This window comes from Falco peregrinus, chromosome 2, assembly GCF_023634155.1.
Source record: "Falco peregrinus isolate bFalPer1 chromosome 2, bFalPer1.pri, whole genome shotgun sequence".
In the NCBI taxonomy this organism is placed as follows: domain Eukaryota; kingdom Metazoa; phylum Chordata; class Aves; order Falconiformes; family Falconidae; genus Falco; species Falco peregrinus.
Window position 1 is genome coordinate 3,834,466 of NC_073722.1, and position 21,107 is coordinate 3,855,572.

Consider the following 21,107-nt stretch of genomic DNA (forward strand, 5'->3'; position numbering starts at 1 on the left):
ATCAATAAATTCCCTGGGATCTTACATTCAGAAGGATTGTCAGGTAACATTTTAGGGGTGAATCTAAATATTTGATGGTTTATGTGAAGAATGATTGAAAGCAAGAAAGGAATACTGATTTTTGATCTCTTTTTATTCTAACCTGTCAGGAAAATTAGGGGGATTTGCACAAGAAAACAACACTATAGATTCTGGAGAACTTGATATAGGCCGAAGAGCAATACAAGAAGTTCCCCCTGGGATTTTTTGGAGATCACAACTCTTCATTGATCAGCCACAATTTCTAAAATTCAATATATCCCTTCAGAAAGATGCATTGATTGGAGTATATGGCCGAAAAGGCTTACCACCTTCACACACTCAGGTGAGAGCTGCTTGCATTAAAAGTAGGACATGTTATTGAAAACTATGAGCATGTATCTTTTTTATCTTCTTTCTTTCTCAGGATTGAATCCTTTTCCATTTTGCCGATTTTTATTTTTACCTTCTATACTTTATTGATCTCATGTGATGTCCAAAAGGTTTATAATATTGTAAGTGATGGGATCCAAGTTGGGGGTGGGTGGGGTTGTGGGGGGTGGGCAGGTATTTTTATTTATGAGCTGTTCTGTATGCTGTGAGCAATGATGATGCTTTACATATGGAGTGATTCATGCAGAATTTATAGGTGTGGGGGTTTTCTTCTGTGGTATATACACGTATCTTTAAAAACCCAAGCAAACCGAAACTGCATCTTATGGCCACACACGTCACCAAAAGCGCCTGGCAAACACCACGTTAGCCAAATTTCCAAGCAAGAAGCCAACAGTTTTTCAGTGATGTTTCAGTTTGTTCTAAAAGCAAATGCTACTGTACTTACAGCTTGGTGTCTCACTAAATAAATACGTAAAAGAAAAAAAATATAATACATGCCTATGGAGATACAGTGAACTGGGAATGTAGAAGTATCAGTCTTCACTAGACATCTAGTGTCTTGAAACTTTGTTCTTAAGTGCCCCAGAGGATTTATTCTGCTGCACTCCTTAGAAGGTTTGTTCATGCCTTTGGTTAGTAACAAGGAAACACCTTTTACTCATAGCTGTAGAAAAGCTGAAGTATAAAAGAATGAATAGTCTTCTGGATTAGCAGAGGAAAGGGAGAATCATTGTCCAAGACAGTACTTTAGAATCACTTGTATTCAGATTTTATTTTTAAGATGTAAGATGCCCCAAGTTTAAATCTCTTTCAGCTCAATATTTGTCCAAGTGCTGGCTCTGAACCATTTTTTCCACCTGAAATGGGAGTTGAGCTCATGCTCTTCGACCCCCATTCAGAGAATTCTGCAACGTCTCACTGATTTATTTTTTTTAAAGTGTATGGATTTGCCCCGGACACAACTCTTCAAGTGTGGCAACCTAATGGTATAATTGGAAGGAAGCGTGACGGGCTATGTCTTAAACAGTTGCAACAGCAAATCCATATATCAAATATTGTATTTTAATTCCACATTTTTTAGTTTTTATTTGCCTGCTACTGTACTGTTTAAATTTATTTTGTTTTTTTGTTCAAGGATAACTTCTAAAAGACCTAGAACATAGAAATAATGTTAATTATATTGCCTATCTAGCAGTCACAAACCAAAGAGGAAGAATTAGGGTCAGCAAAGGAGTTCCATGCAGCTAAAACCTTAAAACGTTACATTAGCTTTATTCTTTTAGTTTAGTTTCCATTAAACTACAAACAATTTACTGAACGCAGGAAATGCACTTATGTTTATTTAAAAATTTGATCCTCATAAAAATGATTAAATGGATTTTTTTCAGACCTCCACATATGAATACCCACCCTCAGGCTGACAACAAGCACAAGAAATTCTAGCTCAAAGAAAATTGATTCAGAAAGTTATCAGCCATTGGAAATAGACGTTTGGAATACAAATGCCATCTCAATGATAACAATAGTAACAGGAGCTAGGGGAATACGTGTGTGGCCAGAATGAATAGAACTGAAGAAGCTGATCTGGGCTGTGCATTTATATGAGAAGTTGTGCAAGTAGATGTATCTATGAAAAATGATCCTGACTTGATCCCTTATCCTTGCAAAAGATTGAAATACGGGGTGCCCTTTATTCAAAAACTCAGGAAAGGGAGATCACTAAATCTGTTTCCCCACCATCTGTGTTGCACAGCTCCTTTCCCTTTGGATTGTTATTGCCCAAGTGCTTATTCATGTTTAAGTGCGATACAACAGAAAGAATCATATGCTAATCCTGCTACTGTATCTTCTGTAGATTGGGTGACATCCTGGATATATTGTTCCCAGGATATAGGTCAAGCACTCTTGTCCTGGTTTTGCCTGGTATCTAATTAGCGTATTTTTTACAGACTGTTTGACTGACATTTGATACCTTGAAAAATCAGGCATGCTTACTTATCAGCATACCCTAGTGAACATCTAAGGGCTGCCGAAGGTTCCCAAAGGTGCAGGGTTATCAGAATGTTTATATGGCCTTGAATCCAATGGTGTCTAGTTTAGGTGCCTGAAATAAAGCATGTATGTAATCTCTTAAAAAAGCAGTTCCAGTGAGCAGTTGGGGTTTGTTGTTGGGGTTTTTTTTTGTTGCTATGCTCCTACACATGGGGGCAAAAATGGAGTAAGAGACCTCTCAACAGTTCAGGCCTTTCTGCAACAAAGTTCTAATCACAGGACTTCGATGAAGACACAACTGATACTTGGTAAAATATGTATTTTACCAAAGTAGCTTATCTAAACAAAATAAGGTATTTAGGCAAAAGGACATCTAATGAAACAGAACGTTCAGGGGTCTGCACACATAACATCTGTTTATTGCTTTCTTATTTCCCCTAACCCTTATGGCTTTTCCTGACAGAAATGCTGAACTGCAGGCCAGGCGTAGCTGTTAGGGGCAGACTAGCAGCTGATGCTGGGCTTTACTGCATCCTTCCATCAGACAAGGCAGCTTATTTGTGTAGCTCCAAGTGTCATGGGAGCATGTTAGAAAAACACATGAATGTCCATGCCAGGTCTGATCAAAGGCCCATCTAGCTCAGCATTCTCTCTGTGACGGTGGCCATTAGCAGTACATAGAGATTAATACAGCAGCATGACAGATTTGTAGTTACTCTTCCTACAACACACTCCTGACCTCCAGCATTTTAAGGCTGAAGGACATCCCGAGTCAAAGATGCTGTCTTTATTTTTTACAACCTTTGATAGATTCTTTTTTCCTGTGAATTTGCATCATCACCTTTGAACCTATGGAACCTTTTAGCATACGTGACATTTGCAGCAAGGAGTTTCATGGCTTAACTACACATCTTACACTATCCTCAGTGTGCTTTGAGGCAGCCTCCTGGAGGTTTTAGTTTGACACCCTGTTGGTAGAGTTTGGAAGAGGCAGTGGAGAGTTTCTCACCGATTTCTTCTCCCTGCCACCCTTGATTTATAGATCTTTAGTGTCCTCAACGAATTATATTTTTCCAGTCTGCTTTCTCATTCTTTGTATGAAAGCTGCTTCAACCCTTTGATCGTCCTTGTCCTTTTCTTAATGTTATCCACTGGGGAGATGGGGAAACCAGAAGAGCACAGAACATAGCAGATATGTAACTGTGATGGTTTCATATAATGCCTTAAGATGTCTGCTTGCTTGCTTTTTTGATTCGTAGAGCTGATGTTTCCATAGATCTGTCTACCATAGCTCCAAGATCTCATGCCAAAATGATAGAAGTTGGGTCAAAGCCCATCTCTGGATGTGTAAAGCAAGGGTTGTTTCATGAGGACTTTGAAAAGTTGGATCTCACCCATATATATCACTTCATGTCTGTGTCTTTTGAATGCCCTTATCTCCTAGTCACAGAGTGACAAGTGCTAATAACAAAATTTATGTAAATGAGCAACTGCTGCCTGTTCCTCAAACGGCAGTATTTGAATTTTTAGATCTTAACGTTAAGTAATAGAGAACTGATCACTACCTGCACTCTGCCAGCATTTGTAAAGTTTCCTTACCAGCTGTCCCCCTCCAATATCTTTGCTCGTGTGCCTGTGATACCCTACATGTGTGACCGCACACCAGTATCTTCTTTAGCTCCCTCCCTGCAGCTTCGGTGTTTCTATGAGTGTCACCATGTCACCTTTGGCTGTAATGCAAAACTTGCATATTACATTTGCCACCTCGTTTTCCACTTCTCTTACAGACTCTTTGCCACTTTACCCACCTCTTGTAATCCAGGTAAAACCGGACAGTGAGTAAGAGGAAACTAGCCTCTATCTTTCCGTAGCTGTACAACCTTAGATGCCAGTTATCCTACCGGTGCAAGGGACATAATGGAAGTACGATAGAAATGAACTTGGGAGAGATCTGAAGAAGACTTCTTGTTTATACCCTTGTCTTGGAGCAGCACCTGCATCTAAATCATTCTTATCAGTCGCTTAGCATTTAATCATAAAATAATAACAGAAGGCAGCAAATTTAACTCATGTTCTGTCCCACAATCCAAAATAATAGGGATACAGCATGTAAGAAGTGGTTTAATGTGTTGCAATCAGGACAGAATTTCGGTTGTGTTTCTGTATTCTCTTTAGGTACTGAAATCGGTCTCAAGCACAGCCACCACGTGTGCGTCACAGACTGATCTGAGATGCATAGTTCTCTCTTTCTGGGGAATCATAAATAAATCAACCAGAAATAATTGACGGTGGCTGTCCGTTCAAAACCCAATCAATGCAAACCTGAAAGTCTTTGTGACACTTTCTAGAAATGTCAGTTCCATTGCAGTCAGAGAATCAATATGTTTATTTAAAGAGGCTTTAAGAATAAAAAAAAAAAAAAAGGACTTTGGTTTAAAGCAAAGCTGAATGGAATGGTGGGGCAAATCAGCACTTTTAGACTCAATATAAATTAACTTATCCTCATAGAAGTAAAATAAAATTGGTGTGTGTCTGGCTTATGAAGACAATTGTTTTTCCAGTCTGTTTCTGTTATCTTGTCCTAAATATTAAAAAAAAAAAGCCTTTAAAAGGGTGAAGATCAGTTACTGGTTTTCACTGGGGGACAGAGTGAACAGTAAATTCCTGTCTGTATGGCTTTTAAAACGTAGTCTAAAATGGTGTTCTGATAACAGCTTATGTCCTTATTACATTACAAATACAAAATCATTAATTGTACCATGCTTATTAGCCGTTAGTCAATCAAGTGCTATAATCACTTGTTCCTGTATCAAAAATAGGTTTTACTCTGAAATTGTCCTCCTACAAAAAAGGATCCTCTGCAGTATACAAATTACAGGCTTGCTTCTAGTGTCCATAAAAGACTTGTTAAAACTCAGAACTCCCTGACCTTTCTCTTTTTTAAAATATTAGTGAAAAACGCAACCAGAAAGAAGTGTTCTTGAGTCAGGAGGGAGGAGAAAATTGTTTTTCTCCCTCGCACAAAATGAAGATAAATATTAATTCTCTAAAAGATGAGAATGTTGAATGATTTTGAATAATGGCTGCTCTCCCAAAACAGTTGCATACATTTTCATGCGGTACAGTACATACAGAGTCACAGCATACCAAGCAAGGTACCGGCTTCTGCACATCCTAACCGTATTATCTTCTATTCTGCTGGTTCAGACGTAGCTAGAAAAGTGTCTCAGGTGTTGATAGAAGCATATTAACTCTGCATTTCCTTCACATGCTGACTGGTAGGAAGATTATTCTGATGACTAGGGAGGAACATTCTTACAATAGCAGTGAATTTTGGCCTGCAATTTCAGGAAGAGAACATAAGTACTTAAACCCTTGTTCCAGGACAAAGGCTATCATGTTTTCCTTTGTCCTGGGAGCAGTTTCTGAAGGTCACAAGTCAGGGTGTAAACCCACTCATTCTCTGGTCCCAGTAACTGATGTTATCCTAGCTCAAGTGAATAAGTGGTTTCACATACTGGCCTTTCCTTTATGGGCTCTGGATGTAATTCCGTTTGAGAGAGATCTCTACCGTGTGGGAAGATTGAAGGTTTATGTCTTACTCTTCACTTCATACAATAAACGTGTCAGTAGAAGTGAACCTGTGAAAAGACTCTGCGGGAAAAGCAGAGACGCTCTACCACAAGCAAGAGCGCTCTTTAATTTTCCTGCCTCTTTAATTTTCCTGTATACTCATTGATTTTACATGATAAACGTGCAGAAGACATCTTTAAAGCCATGAGAGCAGACCCCCAGACAGTGTAAATCAGTGCCAGGCCCAGAGCAGATCAGCTCTCCAGGTGCTGTTAGCCCTAGTTAAGACCGACATGCATAAAACCTCGTGTTGTGAGTTTGCTGCTTGTGTCAGCTGAGATGCTGCTACATTTTTCCAGGCCCCACTGATGGTTCTTAACAATACAGTCTGTGCTGTCCATTGACCTGAGGTACCGTATGTTTGGTCAGTTTGTCATTTTCAACAGTTGCTATGTTTTATGCTTTCCATCTCCTCTTTTGGGCTTCTGTGATAGGAAGTAAAGCTCTTGCTCTCCTTTTCCAGAATCCCAAACTGTCCAAAAGGGGGATTGAGCAGTTTAATCCCTCATCTGAAACTAAAGGAAAAGCAGAGTAGAGTATTCATGTTGGGTATTATTATAAACTCATGTATATATAACTCTGAAAGTTAGTTGTCACCTGTGATTCAGGTGGCAGTTGTGCCTGCAGACTCATTTCAACTGACGTTTTCTGCCCCCAGTATACGTAATAGGTTCATTGGCCGCTTGTCCCCAAAAAAGCCACTCTAATAAGCACGAGGTCTAGTTGGAAATTTTGTTTGAAGTCTTAGCAAGGGGCGAAGAAATAAGCGAGTGTCGGTTTCAACTCTTGCTTCCCTGCTCCAAAAGGGAACTCTTGGTCAAAACACAAGCATATTGTCAAGGTGTTGTGGGGAAGCTGGAAGTGTGGTGGGTCATCCTGTGACTTGTCAAGCTCCTGTCTGTTCCTCCCTGCAGTATGACTTTGTGGAGCTCCTGGATGGCAGCCGGCTGATTGCGAGGGAGCAACGCAACCTACTGGAGTCAGAGCGAGCAGGGCGGCAGGCAAGGTCTGTCAGTCTCCACGAAGCAGGTTTTATCCAGTATTTGGATTCTGGCATCTGGCACCTGGCCTTTTATAATGATGGGAAAAATGCGGAGCAGGTGTCTTTTAATACCATAATTATAGGTAAGCATAATCTTCAAAGCTCTTACCAAATGCTAGACTCTGGTCAGGTTTTTTAGGAACAGAGAGATAGGTTTTTGTAGTTAAATGATCTGCCTTTTTTTCACAGGTTTTCCATTCATACTGTTTCTTTTGCTACTTAGAGTAAAATGCAGAATATGTATTTTAATTACTTGATCTAAGGCATAAGGAGTGTACCTTCTTGTAAAGCAGTGCTAGAAAGGAGGACGCTATTTTGAATATTTGTTAAATGGCACAGGCTGAATTTTAAGTGTGGAGCTCATATGGGTTTACCATTGTAAGTTTAGCTTTTTTGTTGGAATGCAATGTCCTGAGATACTAGAGGCATCAGCATCAGAAAATCACAGCTATTTGTGCTCTTCAAACAAACCAAATGTAAACACTTCTCTGGGAGCGAGAGCAGGCTGTCAGTTAGTAGTGGTTCAAATGATAGGTACTTCATGTGGTAGGCAGCTGTGAATTATCCTCCTTTTTTTCCCTGTAGAGTCTGTGGTGGAATGCCCCCGAAATTGCCATGGTAACGGCGAATGTGTTTCTGGATCCTGCCATTGTTTTCCTGGGTTTCTGGGTCCCGATTGTTCAAGAGGTAAATAAGCCCAGTGCTTTTTCTAGAGTCAGTTGAAGTGAGCAAGAAGACAGATACGTCAGCAAAGCAACTGGCGTGTGTCTTGCTGATTAAATGTTCTTTGCAAAGCGTTGGTGAAGAAGTTGGTTTTCATTGTACTGCCGTGTTTTATTTCACAGCAGCCTGCCCAGTGCTGTGTAGTGGCAATGGGCAGTACTCCAAAGGACGCTGCCTGTGTTACAGCGGCTGGAAGGGCACCGAGTGTGATGTGCCTGCAACTCAGTGCATCGATCCCCAGTGTGGGGGCCGGGGCATTTGCATCATGGGCTCTTGTGCCTGCAACTCTGGATATAAAGGAGAAAACTGTGAAGAAGGTAAATGAGTAAATATTTACCCCAGCACCCGCTGTTGTTGGTCAGGTTTCCAGCTGGCACATCCAGCTCTATTGATTTTGCAAGATCTAGGTCGTAGGCGCTAATGCTGTTTCTTGAAAAGTCATTTTAGAATACTAAAAATCAAGTTTGGGAATCACTAGTATCACTGAATTCTACAGAATTATTATACTTTTATTTATCCTCAAGTAATCAATGGGAAAATTCTTAATAGTGTGAGACATCTTTTTGCTTGCCAGTATATTTTTATTTATTTTTTTAGCTGAGGTCAGCTAAGAAGAAAGCTCACAAAAAATAGATGTCGGAATACAGGAAGACTTACTGAATTTTCACAGTATAGAATAAGTCGATCTGTTGTATTTGTTAATGATCTTTTCCACCAACCACATTGTAGAAAGTGCTGATTCAAATGCCTCAAAGTGAAAAATGATGCATCATTTTTGTATACCAGAGATGTGCTTAATAATACTCGTTCGGGTGTGCTGCAAAATGCAGTTCATTTTACATTCTATTTTTTTAGGGAGGAAAAAGTGCCATTTTCTTCCTCAATCAAATTGATTTTATTGATCTCCGTGTACAAAGTAATGCAATTAAGTCTCTGGAATTAAATTTTCAGGCCATTGACCCTACAAGTGTAACATTTTATTGAGTCAAATTGCTAAATTAAATCTCGTCATCTAAAGCACATTAAAGTGAATTAAGACAGATAGACAGTCTGCAACTCATTTCTGAAACAAGTTGAGGGTCCTGTACAGCTGTCAGAACTCTGTAGTGGTGGATCAGGTCAGTTGATGCAGAGTGCTGCAGGGAATCCAGCACTTGTTACACTGTGATTAGGCAGAACAGAAATCAGTTGCCCAAGACCCAAAGCCAATCTTGTTGTAATTTTGAAAAATTAGCAAACTTTGAAAGGTTCTCTGTTAACTCGGTGGTTACAGTGGCCTGTAAATGTCTTGGCGTCAGTTATGTGCACGCACAAATTTCACGATACCAGAAAGTGATGTGGAAGCGAGGTGTTTTTACAAAGAAAATTGCTGCAATGTGATTAATGATGATAAAGAGTGATTTACCTTGTAGCCGGGGAAGGGAGGCTGGCACCAAGGTGGCTTGGTCCACTCTGTCTTTTCCTTACTTGTTGCAGTAAAACACAGGTGAACTTCTCAGCCTCAGGCTGCTAACGTTTACTTTTAAGATGAGTGCAATGCTGCCTGTTTCACAGGGTCTTACAATGTGGATTAAGCCCCAAAGCGTCGTGAGCATCTAGGGGTTGATTACTGTTGTTAGGACTGACAAGCTGAAGCTGACCTTTCTCATCTCCCCGTAGCGGATTGCTTGGACCCAGCCTGCTCCAGCCACGGCATGTGCATCCACGGTGAGTGCCACTGCAACCCAGGCTGGGGTGGCAACAACTGTGAAATCCTGAAGACAATGTGCTCTGACCAGTGCTCTGGCCATGGCACCTACCTTCAAGAGAGTGGTACCTGCACCTGCGACCCCAACTGGACAGGTCCAGATTGCTCCAATGGTAAGGGTTAAAAGCACTCGCATTTTGTAAAATGATGGCATCTTGAATAGCAGCATTTTAGTGACATCATTGTGTTAGGACCTGACCTGCTGAGCTGATGGAAATCTTTGAGTTGACTTCGGCATGAACCGTGAATAGATTTCAAAGGTTCGAAATAATTGATGAATTTGAAGCATTTGAAAGTCAGTGTATTTGTTGGTATCTTCTAGCTGCCTTCACCTGATAACTTCAAGTACTTCACGTGCAAGTACAAAATGTTCTTAGTACGACAAATGGATCTAAGTATCATCTTACCTAATACATCTTATTTAGAAACTTAAAACTATGCTAGTGAAACTAGAGACAATCACATTTTTTAAATCTCTCCAGCTAATTGGAGGTATTTTTATTGAAAAACAGACAGTGTTCAAGTTTGAAGGCAAAGGAATGCAAGAGTGAATTCTAAACAGCTTTCGAGGAAGGGCGCAGGCTGCCAGAGTGGAAGGAGTTGGTAGGAGTGAAGAAGCAGAGGGATTTCTTGAAGTCAGAAACAGCTTATTAAAACTGTAATCTGAGCCTAGAAACAAAAGGAGGAAATGTCTGGAGGTACTGTCACAGAGAACAGAATCTAAATATTTCTGAAGTGTTACAGCAGTCTTTTGACAAATACGGGCTTTCAGCGTACTGGTAGTCACATATCAAAAGAGAAGTCATGGCTAACTGCAAGACATACATTTGTCTAAAACAGTTCATATAACAGCTCAGATGATTTTGTTAATGAAAACTGAACACATGGGCTAGCTGGGTCTATGCCAACTTATGAATAAATGTAACTTTTTCATGAGGAACCATCTTTTTAAAACAAATGTACTTCCAGACCAGGATCTGTGATAACTCCGTAATGGTTTATGCATATGAGAGTGATAGGATGGAGTTCCAAACATTCAAGAAAAAGTGACAGAGAGAAGGATATGCTGTCTTCTTTTAATTTGTTTAGAAGGAAAAAAGCCTTCTCTGAACATTTCTAGGACTAAAAATGGCTTTTTATGAGAGACCCTTTCTAGTTCTCAGGCAAAACATGACTCCCCTGTTTCTTGACGATACACTTATGCTCCATCTTTTACTTACGTTTCAAGGAACGATTTGTCATTAAGATAACATAAAATATTTCTGATCTCCTCAAATATTTCAAAAGTGTCAAACTCATAGAAGAGCTCTGTAAAAGTACTCATAGACTATTCGCTGAAGTTGTGCAAAATGACCTTCAGAGTGGTACGCTAAAAAAGTAAATCTTAGCCATAAACATTTTGTTACGCTGCTAGATGAAAAAAAAGAATTGTGTTATTTCCATCAGAGGGCTTTATAGGTTTGAAATCAGCAGAGCTTTCCTCTATCTTCATCAGCAGTTTGTCCGTTAATTAGCCCTTCAATTCCACTTCAATTAAATTAACTCTAATTAATAAATTCATTACAAAGATTGACGTACCTTGCTCAAAGCTAGTGTGCTAAAAGCTGATAAACACCTTCACCCTAATGAAAAATTGATTAGATTGAAGAGAAATAAACCTTTCTTACTTGGAGCTGCGTTGACATTTTGTGACTCTGAAGTTAATCAAACCATCTTGCATCTCTTAATCAAAAATTTAATTCAAGGTACATATAAAATGCTGTAGGGGGGGGGGGGGGGGGGGGGGGGAAAGGAGGGGGAAGTTACAGCTGTCTTTCTCCGTAAAAGTTTTGGACTGTTTCTTGTGGGAAATGTCACAGCTTTTTGATACCGTGTTTAATGTTCCACAGCACTTTGATACAGTGGGTTATTCTCTATGGGGAAGAAAAACACTGTCGAGTGGGAAACTGGAAACCTTTCTTGCGCTGAATGCTTCTCTCTTTTGCTCTTGAAAATAATTTCAGTCTTTTATTACTGAACTGTTTGTTGCCTTTTACAAGAAAAAAAAAACTAAATACAGTACTTTTATGAACTAGTACGTGGTTACAGCCAGCTGTATGCCAAGGAACTAAAGCAGCCCCTCAGGCTGTATCGCATCTCCTCTTGTTTTTCTGTTGTCTGCTTAGCAGAGGAAAAGTTTGCTGGAGTCTGACTAAATGAACCAAAACTGTAAATGCAAAATCTGGCAGTCTAAATTATCATCGTGTATTAGCTGAGACTTAACATGCGTTGTTTGGCCTCAGACTACCTTTGGCTGTTAACATATTTTTCAATTATTCTATCACTTATGAGATCCTGTTACTATATGTAAACGACAAGTTAAATTGCTGTATGTTGATGTATTTTTTTAACAATCTATTATTTAAACCAGACTGTTCGTAGCTGTCACTGATACAAATTTACTGAAAGTAAAAGAGAATCATCTTTTATATTTAACAGATGTGTCAGTATGTCAGCATAGTACTAATTTGTCTCACTAAGGCTGATTCTTTATAATGAAAAAATGTGTCACAAATGGCACATTTTTACTTTGAAAAAAAAAAAAACAACCAGGGAGCAGGATAGGGAGGGGAAACCTTGTTAAAACGAACTTTCATTAATACTAGATTTTCACTTGGAGCACACAGTGACCTAGGTCTATGTTACATGAGTCGCTAGGAGTACACTGTACGTTCTGCTAGGTCTAAGTGCCATATAATCTAAGATAGAAAAGGTATATACTCTTCAAGACATATGTGATCACAAAACATATGACTGAAAATTACTTGGAGCTAACAGAAGAGCTGTTAACTGAGGGGGCATTTAAGCACCACTAAGTCAGCTGGATAAATAAGTGAGCATTAGCACAGAGATAAAACTCTGTACTCCGTATTCTGTTGGGTCCTACCTGAAAATGCCTTGCACAGTAAATTCCTTTGATTTAATTTTCAGAGATTTTGCCTTTCTTGTTCTTCGCATGTCGAGTTAAAATGCAGCGCTGCTAATTAATGCATACCCTCTTTCTCCTGTGTGTACTCTCTGCCTCCTTTTCTCCCCTCTTCTTTTCTCGAATCCAGAAATCTGTTCGGTGGACTGCGGCACACATGGCGTGTGCATGGGTGGCACGTGTCGCTGCGAGGAAGGCTGGACGGGCGCAGCCTGCAACCAGAGAGCCTGCCATCCCCGCTGCGCGGAGCATGGCACCTGTAAAGACGGGAAGTGTGAATGTAGCCAGGGATGGAACGGCGAGCACTGTACCATTGGTAGGCTGGCAATGCTTTACCTGGTCTTCGCTGCAAAATTCAAACAGCCAGCGCTGCTGGCCACATCTGAATAAGAAGTGTATCACTTTGAAGCTTGTTTCTTCAAACAGAATATTGCACGTGTCAGCCTGTGTAAGGGAGTGGGTATTTTAAGAAAGGAAATGGTTATATAGTGGCTTACCAGTTCTTCATACCTCATTTGCCACAAAAAAGTACGTGGAATAATTTCTTTTTCAGTCTTTTAACTGCCTTTTGCTGAGGAGGAGGTTACTTTTCTTTTAACCTGTAAAGATATTGTTTGATTCCTGTTTTCCTGTTGTTAATAGCTTTACTTTTTTCAGAAATGATGCTTCCTATTGTTTTGGGGGGTTGTTTTTTTCTTCCGTGAGGAAGAAGCTCTAAGAAGTGACTTGCCTACACAAAAATGTCACTACCACCTTGTAATAAATGTGATCTAGTTGCCCAAAATTATCTTCTTGTCAACATAATGCTCTATTTTAGAATGATGTCAAATCTCTTACACATAAATAATGTAAGTTTAATATAGCTGATTAAGAAGAGGCCATCCTTAATACGGCTTCTGTGTTTCTGTAATCAGGTTAGTCCTAGCACGTGGAAACCTTTTGAAATTACTCTGCCTTTATCAATGGAGCTTCTCTTACTCAGTTATTTACAATCTGTATGTCCCATATACAGCAGGGTATTCCTCTCCACTGCACAGGCCTTGACAGTGGACTAGCATGAGAAATTACGCATGTAAATAAGGGGAGGAGTTGCCAGAAGTATATCATTTTCATATTGATTTTGTATAGCTGTAGCGCTAAGAAATTCCCTTCCATGCTAAATCTCCCTTTGTGCAAGACACTGCGAGTCTGTAAGAGGAGGAGGGTCCCATCCAAACAGTTTTTGTTTCAGTATAACCACACAGGGAAACTATTCCCTAACAACAGGTAGGAAGCCCAGACAAAGGACTGGAAATGGTCTTAACTGCAAGAGATGTCTAGCTCGTACCTAGGTGTGTGGAGAGCATTGCACGAAGCTCAGCAAAGGCTGTAACAGGTGTAACAGCGTGGCTCTGCAGAGGTATTTATGGGACACATCCCCCAGGCGTGAGAAGATCACGGCTAAGCACTTAGAGGTGGATTGAATAGACAACAAAAGAGGTAACCACAGGTCAAACAGAGGCAAGAGTAACACTGAGTGATGGGAAAGTCACAGATAATCTGAAGAGTCAAAAAAAAAATCCAGGAAGTAGAAAAACCCCATAGTTTGGAAAGGTGGGGGAGAGCCAGTTAAAAGAGGTGATACAGCCAAAGCAACAGGTTAGGTCAGTAAGTGTAATAGCGGTAGAGCTGATGGATGTGGATATAGTATGATTTGCTTTTGTCACAAGCTAAAAAGAAGCTGGAGAATTTGAACTTCCATGGATGTTTTGGGAGGGCTGCAACTCCAAATGTGTTAGCACAGCTGGGCCATCACTGGGGCATGAGCATCTAGAAACCAGTAAAACCCAGGCTGTGCTCCTGGGTAGGTTACAGCCCTGCCCGAGAGGCGGCATGGTGGTGCTTGCTGCGTGGGGAACAGTGGTGTGAGCTTTCAGGGCAAGGACAACGAGGGCCTGTTACAGCTCTGTTAACTGATACCCACATCACTGGGCCAAGAAGATGAGGCAAGTTTTTGTTTTGTAGAACGGAGTCAGGTGTGAAGTAGTAAGATTGATTTGTGAATTATTTTTGACAGAAATCACAATCGATTTTGTTGTTGTTGTTGTTTGCTAATGAGAATGAGACACATGAAGGAGAGGGAACCAAGGTGCATCTGCAGAGTCCCAGGGCGCGAGTCGGTAGGGTTAACGTTTTTGAGGAGCTTCCAGAAAACATGCTGACAGAGAGAGTAGAGAGATGGGGAGAGAACCGCTTTCTGAACAATAAAATAAAGTAAATCTTTAGAAGTAGGATAAAGCCTTTCCCTTCACTGCTTTAACTTGCCAACAAGCAATTACTCAGCAGATCGCGCTGCTGTTGGTCTCGCTGACCTTGGCAGCATTTCAAGGGTTGTAGTTATACACGGATGAACTGCTCTTGAACAATTTTTCCAACATATTAAGCACAAACAAGTTTTTCCTCAGCACTGGGTGAGCAGGTCTGTCTTCCCACCTGTTTATTCTTTAAATGGGTGTTTACTTTTTGGCTGCTGCTGTAAAGATAGTTTGATTTGTTTATATTGCCCTTACAGTCTTCAAGACAAGTAATGAGGTACAGGCTCTAGCCTGCTGTTGTATTTATTTCTCTTAGAGCTGTTCTCTTCAGGAGCTCAGTGTTATGGAGGAACGAGGTCATTTTATTGCTCATTTCCAGGAGTATTTCCACTTAGTGGAGTAAAAATTGCTGCCTCCTCGGCTTGGCAGATGAAGGGTCAAATTGCTTTTCTTTCACCTGCCCTAAAGTAAGTAGCAGCTCTTTCTGAGCAATAAATTCCAGAACACAAGGGACATCAGAATGTTTCTCTATGCAAACCAGTTTTTTATTGTCACCCTTCATTTGTAACCCCGGCATTTTATGCTGCTTACAACTCTCAGCTTGGTAGCATTTTATGCTGCTTACAACTCTCAGCTTGGTAGCAGAGTATTTACGTGATATGTGTGAAAGACTCCCACGCTTCCTTTATACTTCTATAAATAAACAATTACCGCCTCCTTATTTCTAAAAGTCATTAACCATTTAGCTGAAGTAGTGTGAAGTATTTTAGAAATGCAGATATATTTGTTTGTTGCAGCTATTAGCTGGAAGTCACATGAAGTGCAACAGCCTAAATTTACAACTTCTTTGTGAAAGAAATATTCCAAAGAAGTTGTAAATTTTAAGGGCAATGCACTTTAATCACTTTTTGGGAGGGGAATAGCTCGCCAGATCTCTAGCTGGATGCACAAAACGGAGTAGATATATATGCATTAATCACAGAGGTGCTAGCTGGAATGTGTATTGAATCATCTGAATCCTTAACTTATTTGATCAAACAGATTAGGGTACTTTTGTGAAGCATAAATGCCATTTAAAATAGTTTAAAAGTTTTGCACCTCATCGAATGATTTTTATGTATTTCTAAATGCTGACTATCTGTCCGGTCTCATTTTCAGTTAGCCCACTGTTTGTATTATTAGTTGACATGTGTTAAAGGGTAGGAAGAAGGAAAAAAACCCAAACCTTTATTTCCTTAATTAAAAAAAAGCAGTCCTCAGTTTTATTCCTCTCTAATATCTCTTAAACCCTAGATTGCATCTTGAGATACTGTGATTTTTATGTATACTTCAAGATAATAAAATGGGAATTTGGCCAAAGGAAATTCTAATTGCTTCCAGAGACCATTTTCTTGTTTTTATTTCAATACTTCAGGATATTGGAAAGCAAAATCATAGGTGATTGCAAAGGTGTGCTTTTTGTGTTGAGAAAAAATTTAGATATCTGCTTACCTGGCTTAAACATTAGCATTTTCCTAAGGCTGAGGATTGCAATACTTTGATTTGTGAGACAGAACAGAATAGACTAAATCAGGGTGAGGTTTTTTTTTCTTTTTTGGAAGCAATGCATATATTAAGGTGGGCAAGATTGTTTTGACTAGTGCAGTAAACCTGATGTGTGATGCCGATATCCCCTGTTCCATTACACATCTCTGGCACAGGGTAATTCCACTTCAGTACCACACCTGATGTTGGCCACACTTGCAAGTCATTGTCTTTGCTCTGAACATATACTTCCAAATATTTATCTTAAAGATGTTCAGCAGATAAATACATGCTCAGTACTGTGATGAAATGAATCTAATAAAAATTAACAAAACTCAAGATTTAATGCTATTGTTTAGCATCTTGCAGGTTTGAACTAAACACTGGCAATGTGTGTTTCAAATACTAAACAGTTTAAGGCATCTACATTGTTTACTGTCTTTTCCCTCCTGAGAACTGTAATCATAGAACCATGGAATGGTTCTGGTTGGAAGGGACCTTTAAAGGTCATGGAGTCCGATTCCCTGCAGTGAGTGAGCAGGGACATCTTTAAGTAGACCAGGCTGCTCAGAGCCCTCTCCAGCCTGTCCTTGAACGTTCCCGGGGATGGGGCATCTGCCACCTCTATAGGCAACCCGTCCCAATGTTTCACCACCCTCACTGTAAAAAAATTCTTCCTTATATCTAGCCTGAATCTGCCCTCTTCTAGTTTCAAACCATTACCCCTGTCCTGTCACAACAGGCCCTGCTAAATTGGTTTAATGTAATGTTTTACCATTGCCTGTATCCCTGTGTGAACAGGTTAAATCAACAGTTTACTGCAAAGCTATGGAAAATGACCTGCCAGCTGTTTATTTGGTCTGGGAGTGACATTCGTGGGTCTGAGGTGAACATCCATATATTATTTTGTGAAGCTCAACCTGCATCTCAATGTGACACAAGACCACATATGCACAGCTGGTGCCCAGGTGATAGCCTGGATGAAAATTTGCTCTGTAATTAAGTTTTCATAACACAGTTGTGCTAAAACATGTTTTTGTTTCCTTTCCGTCCTCACTTGCAATGAGTTCAGTGACCCTCTCCTGTCTGAGTAGTTGTTTTGTGAGATTGGAACAGATACCATTTCAGAAAGTCTATTATTTTTTGTGATATAACTGGCATGTACCATGAGTACATTAAGGAACTGTCATAGGAAGCCCATAAATATGAATACTTTTCCAGCTGCTTTTCCATTAAACTCTGTTAGCTGAATGAAATTAGTAAATAATTATGTTGGTGGGGAACCTGCTATATCTATGTGCTGTCTAACATCTCAGTTTTACAATGCAGCTTAATTTTTTCTATAGACCAAATTAGTTTTAGAGTAATCTAAATTGCAAATTGGCCAATTTGCATTAAAACTATGCCTTCTTGCTCAGATTTGTCAACACCTCTTTTTTAAAAAGTCTTTAACATTAAGCATGGGTGGGTAAGACCATCTGTTTATGGAGCTTGCCTGCAGCTCCATTACTTAGCACGAGACAGATTACAGCTGTTTAATTGTTATCATGTTGAACGATTATCTTTCAGTCCAAAATTAATATTTATATATGTATGCATGGAAAGCATGTCGTTAAACATAAGTGGTCTAAATGTAGATTAATGTCATTAAGCATTCATATTAATCCCTCAGGAAGGCTAAAGTTAGCATCGTGGTACTTTCATGCTAGTTTTGACTGCTGCACGAGGCTACTTTACCTGGTACATGGAATAGAAAATCAAATTCAGTGGTGGTCCACTGCAGGAGTGTGCAGCTTGTCATGTTTTTATATTCTGGCGAGAATTGGGATCCAATTGTTTTATCTTCTAAGATTTCCCCTGAATTTTAGTTGAGAAAAAAATAACAGTGGGCAGCAAAGTATTTTATTTTAACCCTTTTCTTGGCATGAAAGGACACTAACATGACATTCAAACCAATCAAACCAAAAAATAAATTTTCTTCAGCAAGAAATTTGTAATTTTAGCTAGGAAGAGCAAGAAAGTCATCTGAATTACTTTCTTTCAATCAGAATTATGAAAAAAATAAATAACATCTAGAGCATGCTTCCCTAAGTCTGTTTCCATTGGTACAGACTCTGTCCTGGTGACTGATAAAAATGGTTTTCAGACAAACCTGAATGCGTTTATGTGCTGGTTTTCTATGTGACCATGAGCAGTGTAAGCTCAGTACTGCTAACGTTAAGGAATGCAAAGAAGTAATCTCCTCCACTAAGTTATATGGTATGCACCTGCTGTCTTCAATGCATGTTCGGTTTACGGCTCCTTATATTACTGATTTCAAATATGACTACAGGGAAATGACACTTTATCTCTTTATAAGATCAGAGAGCGAGTCAAGACAAATGTGTTCCTCCTGTTAATTAAAGGAAGTGCTTATAGAAAATTTGATATGGCTATATATCATTACAATATATATTTTTGAAGGAGTTCATGGACCAGTTTGAGGGCTTGATTGATCTTCCCCACATTTGCAGATTAGAGGCAGAGCAGCATGGATAACCAGTATTATGATGACCATTTTTACGGTCATTTTAGTACTGATGCTAAGCTGCCAAGCATGGTTTACTTTTCTTCAAAGTTTGAATTACTGAGAATATTGATATTTCATAGTGGTTTAATGTGCTAGGTATTTAATGTACCTTAATGCATTCGTGCCAAGAATTCTTAATAAATTTTAAGGTTCTGTTGAGATTTTAGAATTCTGATCAGAAGAAAATTTTTGTCCATAAAATTAAAATAATTACTGCTGTATGAATACATTCTGTAATTCTCAGAATTCCTACATTTAAGCTTTTCCTTAGTTTTGAGTTCGTGGAATTATACCTCAGTAAAACTTTCATCTTAAAAGTAAGATTGGATCTGAATGAACGTCTGACCTTTGCCATTCAAACAGTTTATTCTCAGATAAAATCAAATAGCAATTAGTTTACCACAATATTGTGAGTGAAATCCTACTTTCAAAACACATGACTACATTGGAGTTTGGATTTCACCAGAATATTTATACTTTTATTCTCAATGCAGAAATTCCATGAAAAAGAAAAGATTACTTTCTTGGCACCCAGAGGACTAATAACCACAGTTCAACAAGATTTCATGAAATTTAGAACAAATACGGTTTTGATCTTTCCTGTGCCTGAAGGGCTTGTTTTTAATTTGCCAGGCCAAGCCCTCAATATGCTAAGTATTTGTGTGTTTGGTAACTATAAAAATACTCAATTGCCAGGTGAATTTAAAATAGTGCACGCATATCTGAAGCTGTGAAAAAAAGTGAATTATTGGTCAGGCCTTAACACATTGCAAGACCAAGTATCTCAAAGACAAATTATCTGTTAGCATACTTTAAATTGCTTATTGGTTGATTTGCATTTAAATAAGGACCACATGTGAAGTTCAAGTTAGGCACTTCTTCAGAAAACAGCAGAATCCTCTGAGATGTGAAGAATTTTAAAGCACGTTGCACAGCTTACTTGAGCTGAAGTGGTGACAAAGTAAGTGCTTTTGTTCTGTTGTATAGTTGCATGCTGGTCAGACACACTCTGAAAGTACTCCAGTCAGGAAAAAAGACAGAAATGATAACGGTTCCCATCCCATTCCATCCTCTTAACATGTTTTCAAGCCAAATTTATCTTTCATGCAGTTCTTAGCATGTCAGGTTTTACCTGCATCTGAGGCAGGTCTTTGCAAGTTTGTCAGAGGTCTCAAATAGGTGTTTGACCGTTTTTTCAGCCTGTACATGTGGGACAGTTTTAAATCCTTAATGGCATATACCCTTTCTTCTAAATCCTTTTCCAGCAAAATAGTTGTTTAATAGGAAACAACACCGCTCATGAATTTATCAGCAGTCCCAAACTTCCTACATCTACTATATCCTTAGAAGTAACTGTACCTTTTATTCTAAGATGCATGTGGCTTTCCCATAATCCTGATGAGAAATCTTACTTCATAGTAAAATTGGGATGGACGCTAGAACAAAAAAGTCGGAAGGATAATGGGCTTACATGCCTTTGTACATGAAAAACCATAAATGGTTGCTGCAAAGAACAGTTGCGGTTTTGGCAAGGGGTAAATCGCAGTGAATTTGGGTCTCTCTGCAGAAACATACACAGCAGGTATTTCTGCTGCAGGGCTACGTAAACATTGGGAGAGAAGTGCAGAAATTAAGAAGGAGGTATGATTTCAGGGGGAGGATTATGTTTTGGCCAATGTAGGGAGAGGAAAAAAAAGAAGGTTGCCTGAAACTATTATTCCATCCATGTATTCTCCTTTACAAGGAGGGCAAGATGGGAATTTAGGAGTGAAAAATTATCAAAAGGGAAGAGTGTTTTTAATCCTCCTCTATTGGCAGCAATGCTGTGAACATATGGTATGTCTAAGACAAGGTTCTTATAAACGCAGGGAAGGGATGACGACCATGCGCTGCTTACAGTGGAAGAGCATGTGCTTTCAGTACTGTTCAGTGATGAATAGAGAGAATTACATTTGCAAATGACACCAAAGCCCGCTGCCCCCAAGCACTTTGGAAGACAGGACAAGAATTTAAAATTACTTTAACAAATAGCACCGACTATGCAGAAAAATGAGGTGTAATTCAACAAATGCTGGATTCTGTGCTTAAGTAAGAATAATCAACTGCACAAATTCAAGTTAGGAAGCAGCTCACCAGGCAGAAGAGGCTCAGAAAAGGCTGGAGTGGATGAATCATTTGACATGAGTGAACTGCTTTAAAGACAG

The 21,107-nt window shown here is 39.4% G+C and overlaps 1 protein-coding gene across 9 annotated transcripts in view; it reads left to right on the top strand.

Annotated features, from left to right (window-relative positions):
- Positions 1 to 21,107, top strand: part of TENM3 (teneurin transmembrane protein 3) — a 323,405-nt gene that overhangs the window by 232,214 nt on the left and 70,084 nt on the right. For all 9 annotated transcript variants that reach the window (XM_055796254.1, XM_027777400.2, XM_055796255.1 and 6 more), the window contains 6 exons: positions 150 to 364; positions 6,954 to 7,164; positions 7,667 to 7,768; positions 7,927 to 8,121; positions 9,464 to 9,664; positions 12,647 to 12,832. In XM_055796254.1, the coding sequence (XP_055652229.1) occupies positions 150 to 364; positions 6,954 to 7,164; positions 7,667 to 7,768; positions 7,927 to 8,121; positions 9,464 to 9,664; positions 12,647 to 12,832 (1,110 nt within the window). The remainder of the gene's footprint in view (positions 1 to 149; positions 365 to 6,953; positions 7,165 to 7,666; positions 7,769 to 7,926; positions 8,122 to 9,463; positions 9,665 to 12,646; positions 12,833 to 21,107) is intronic.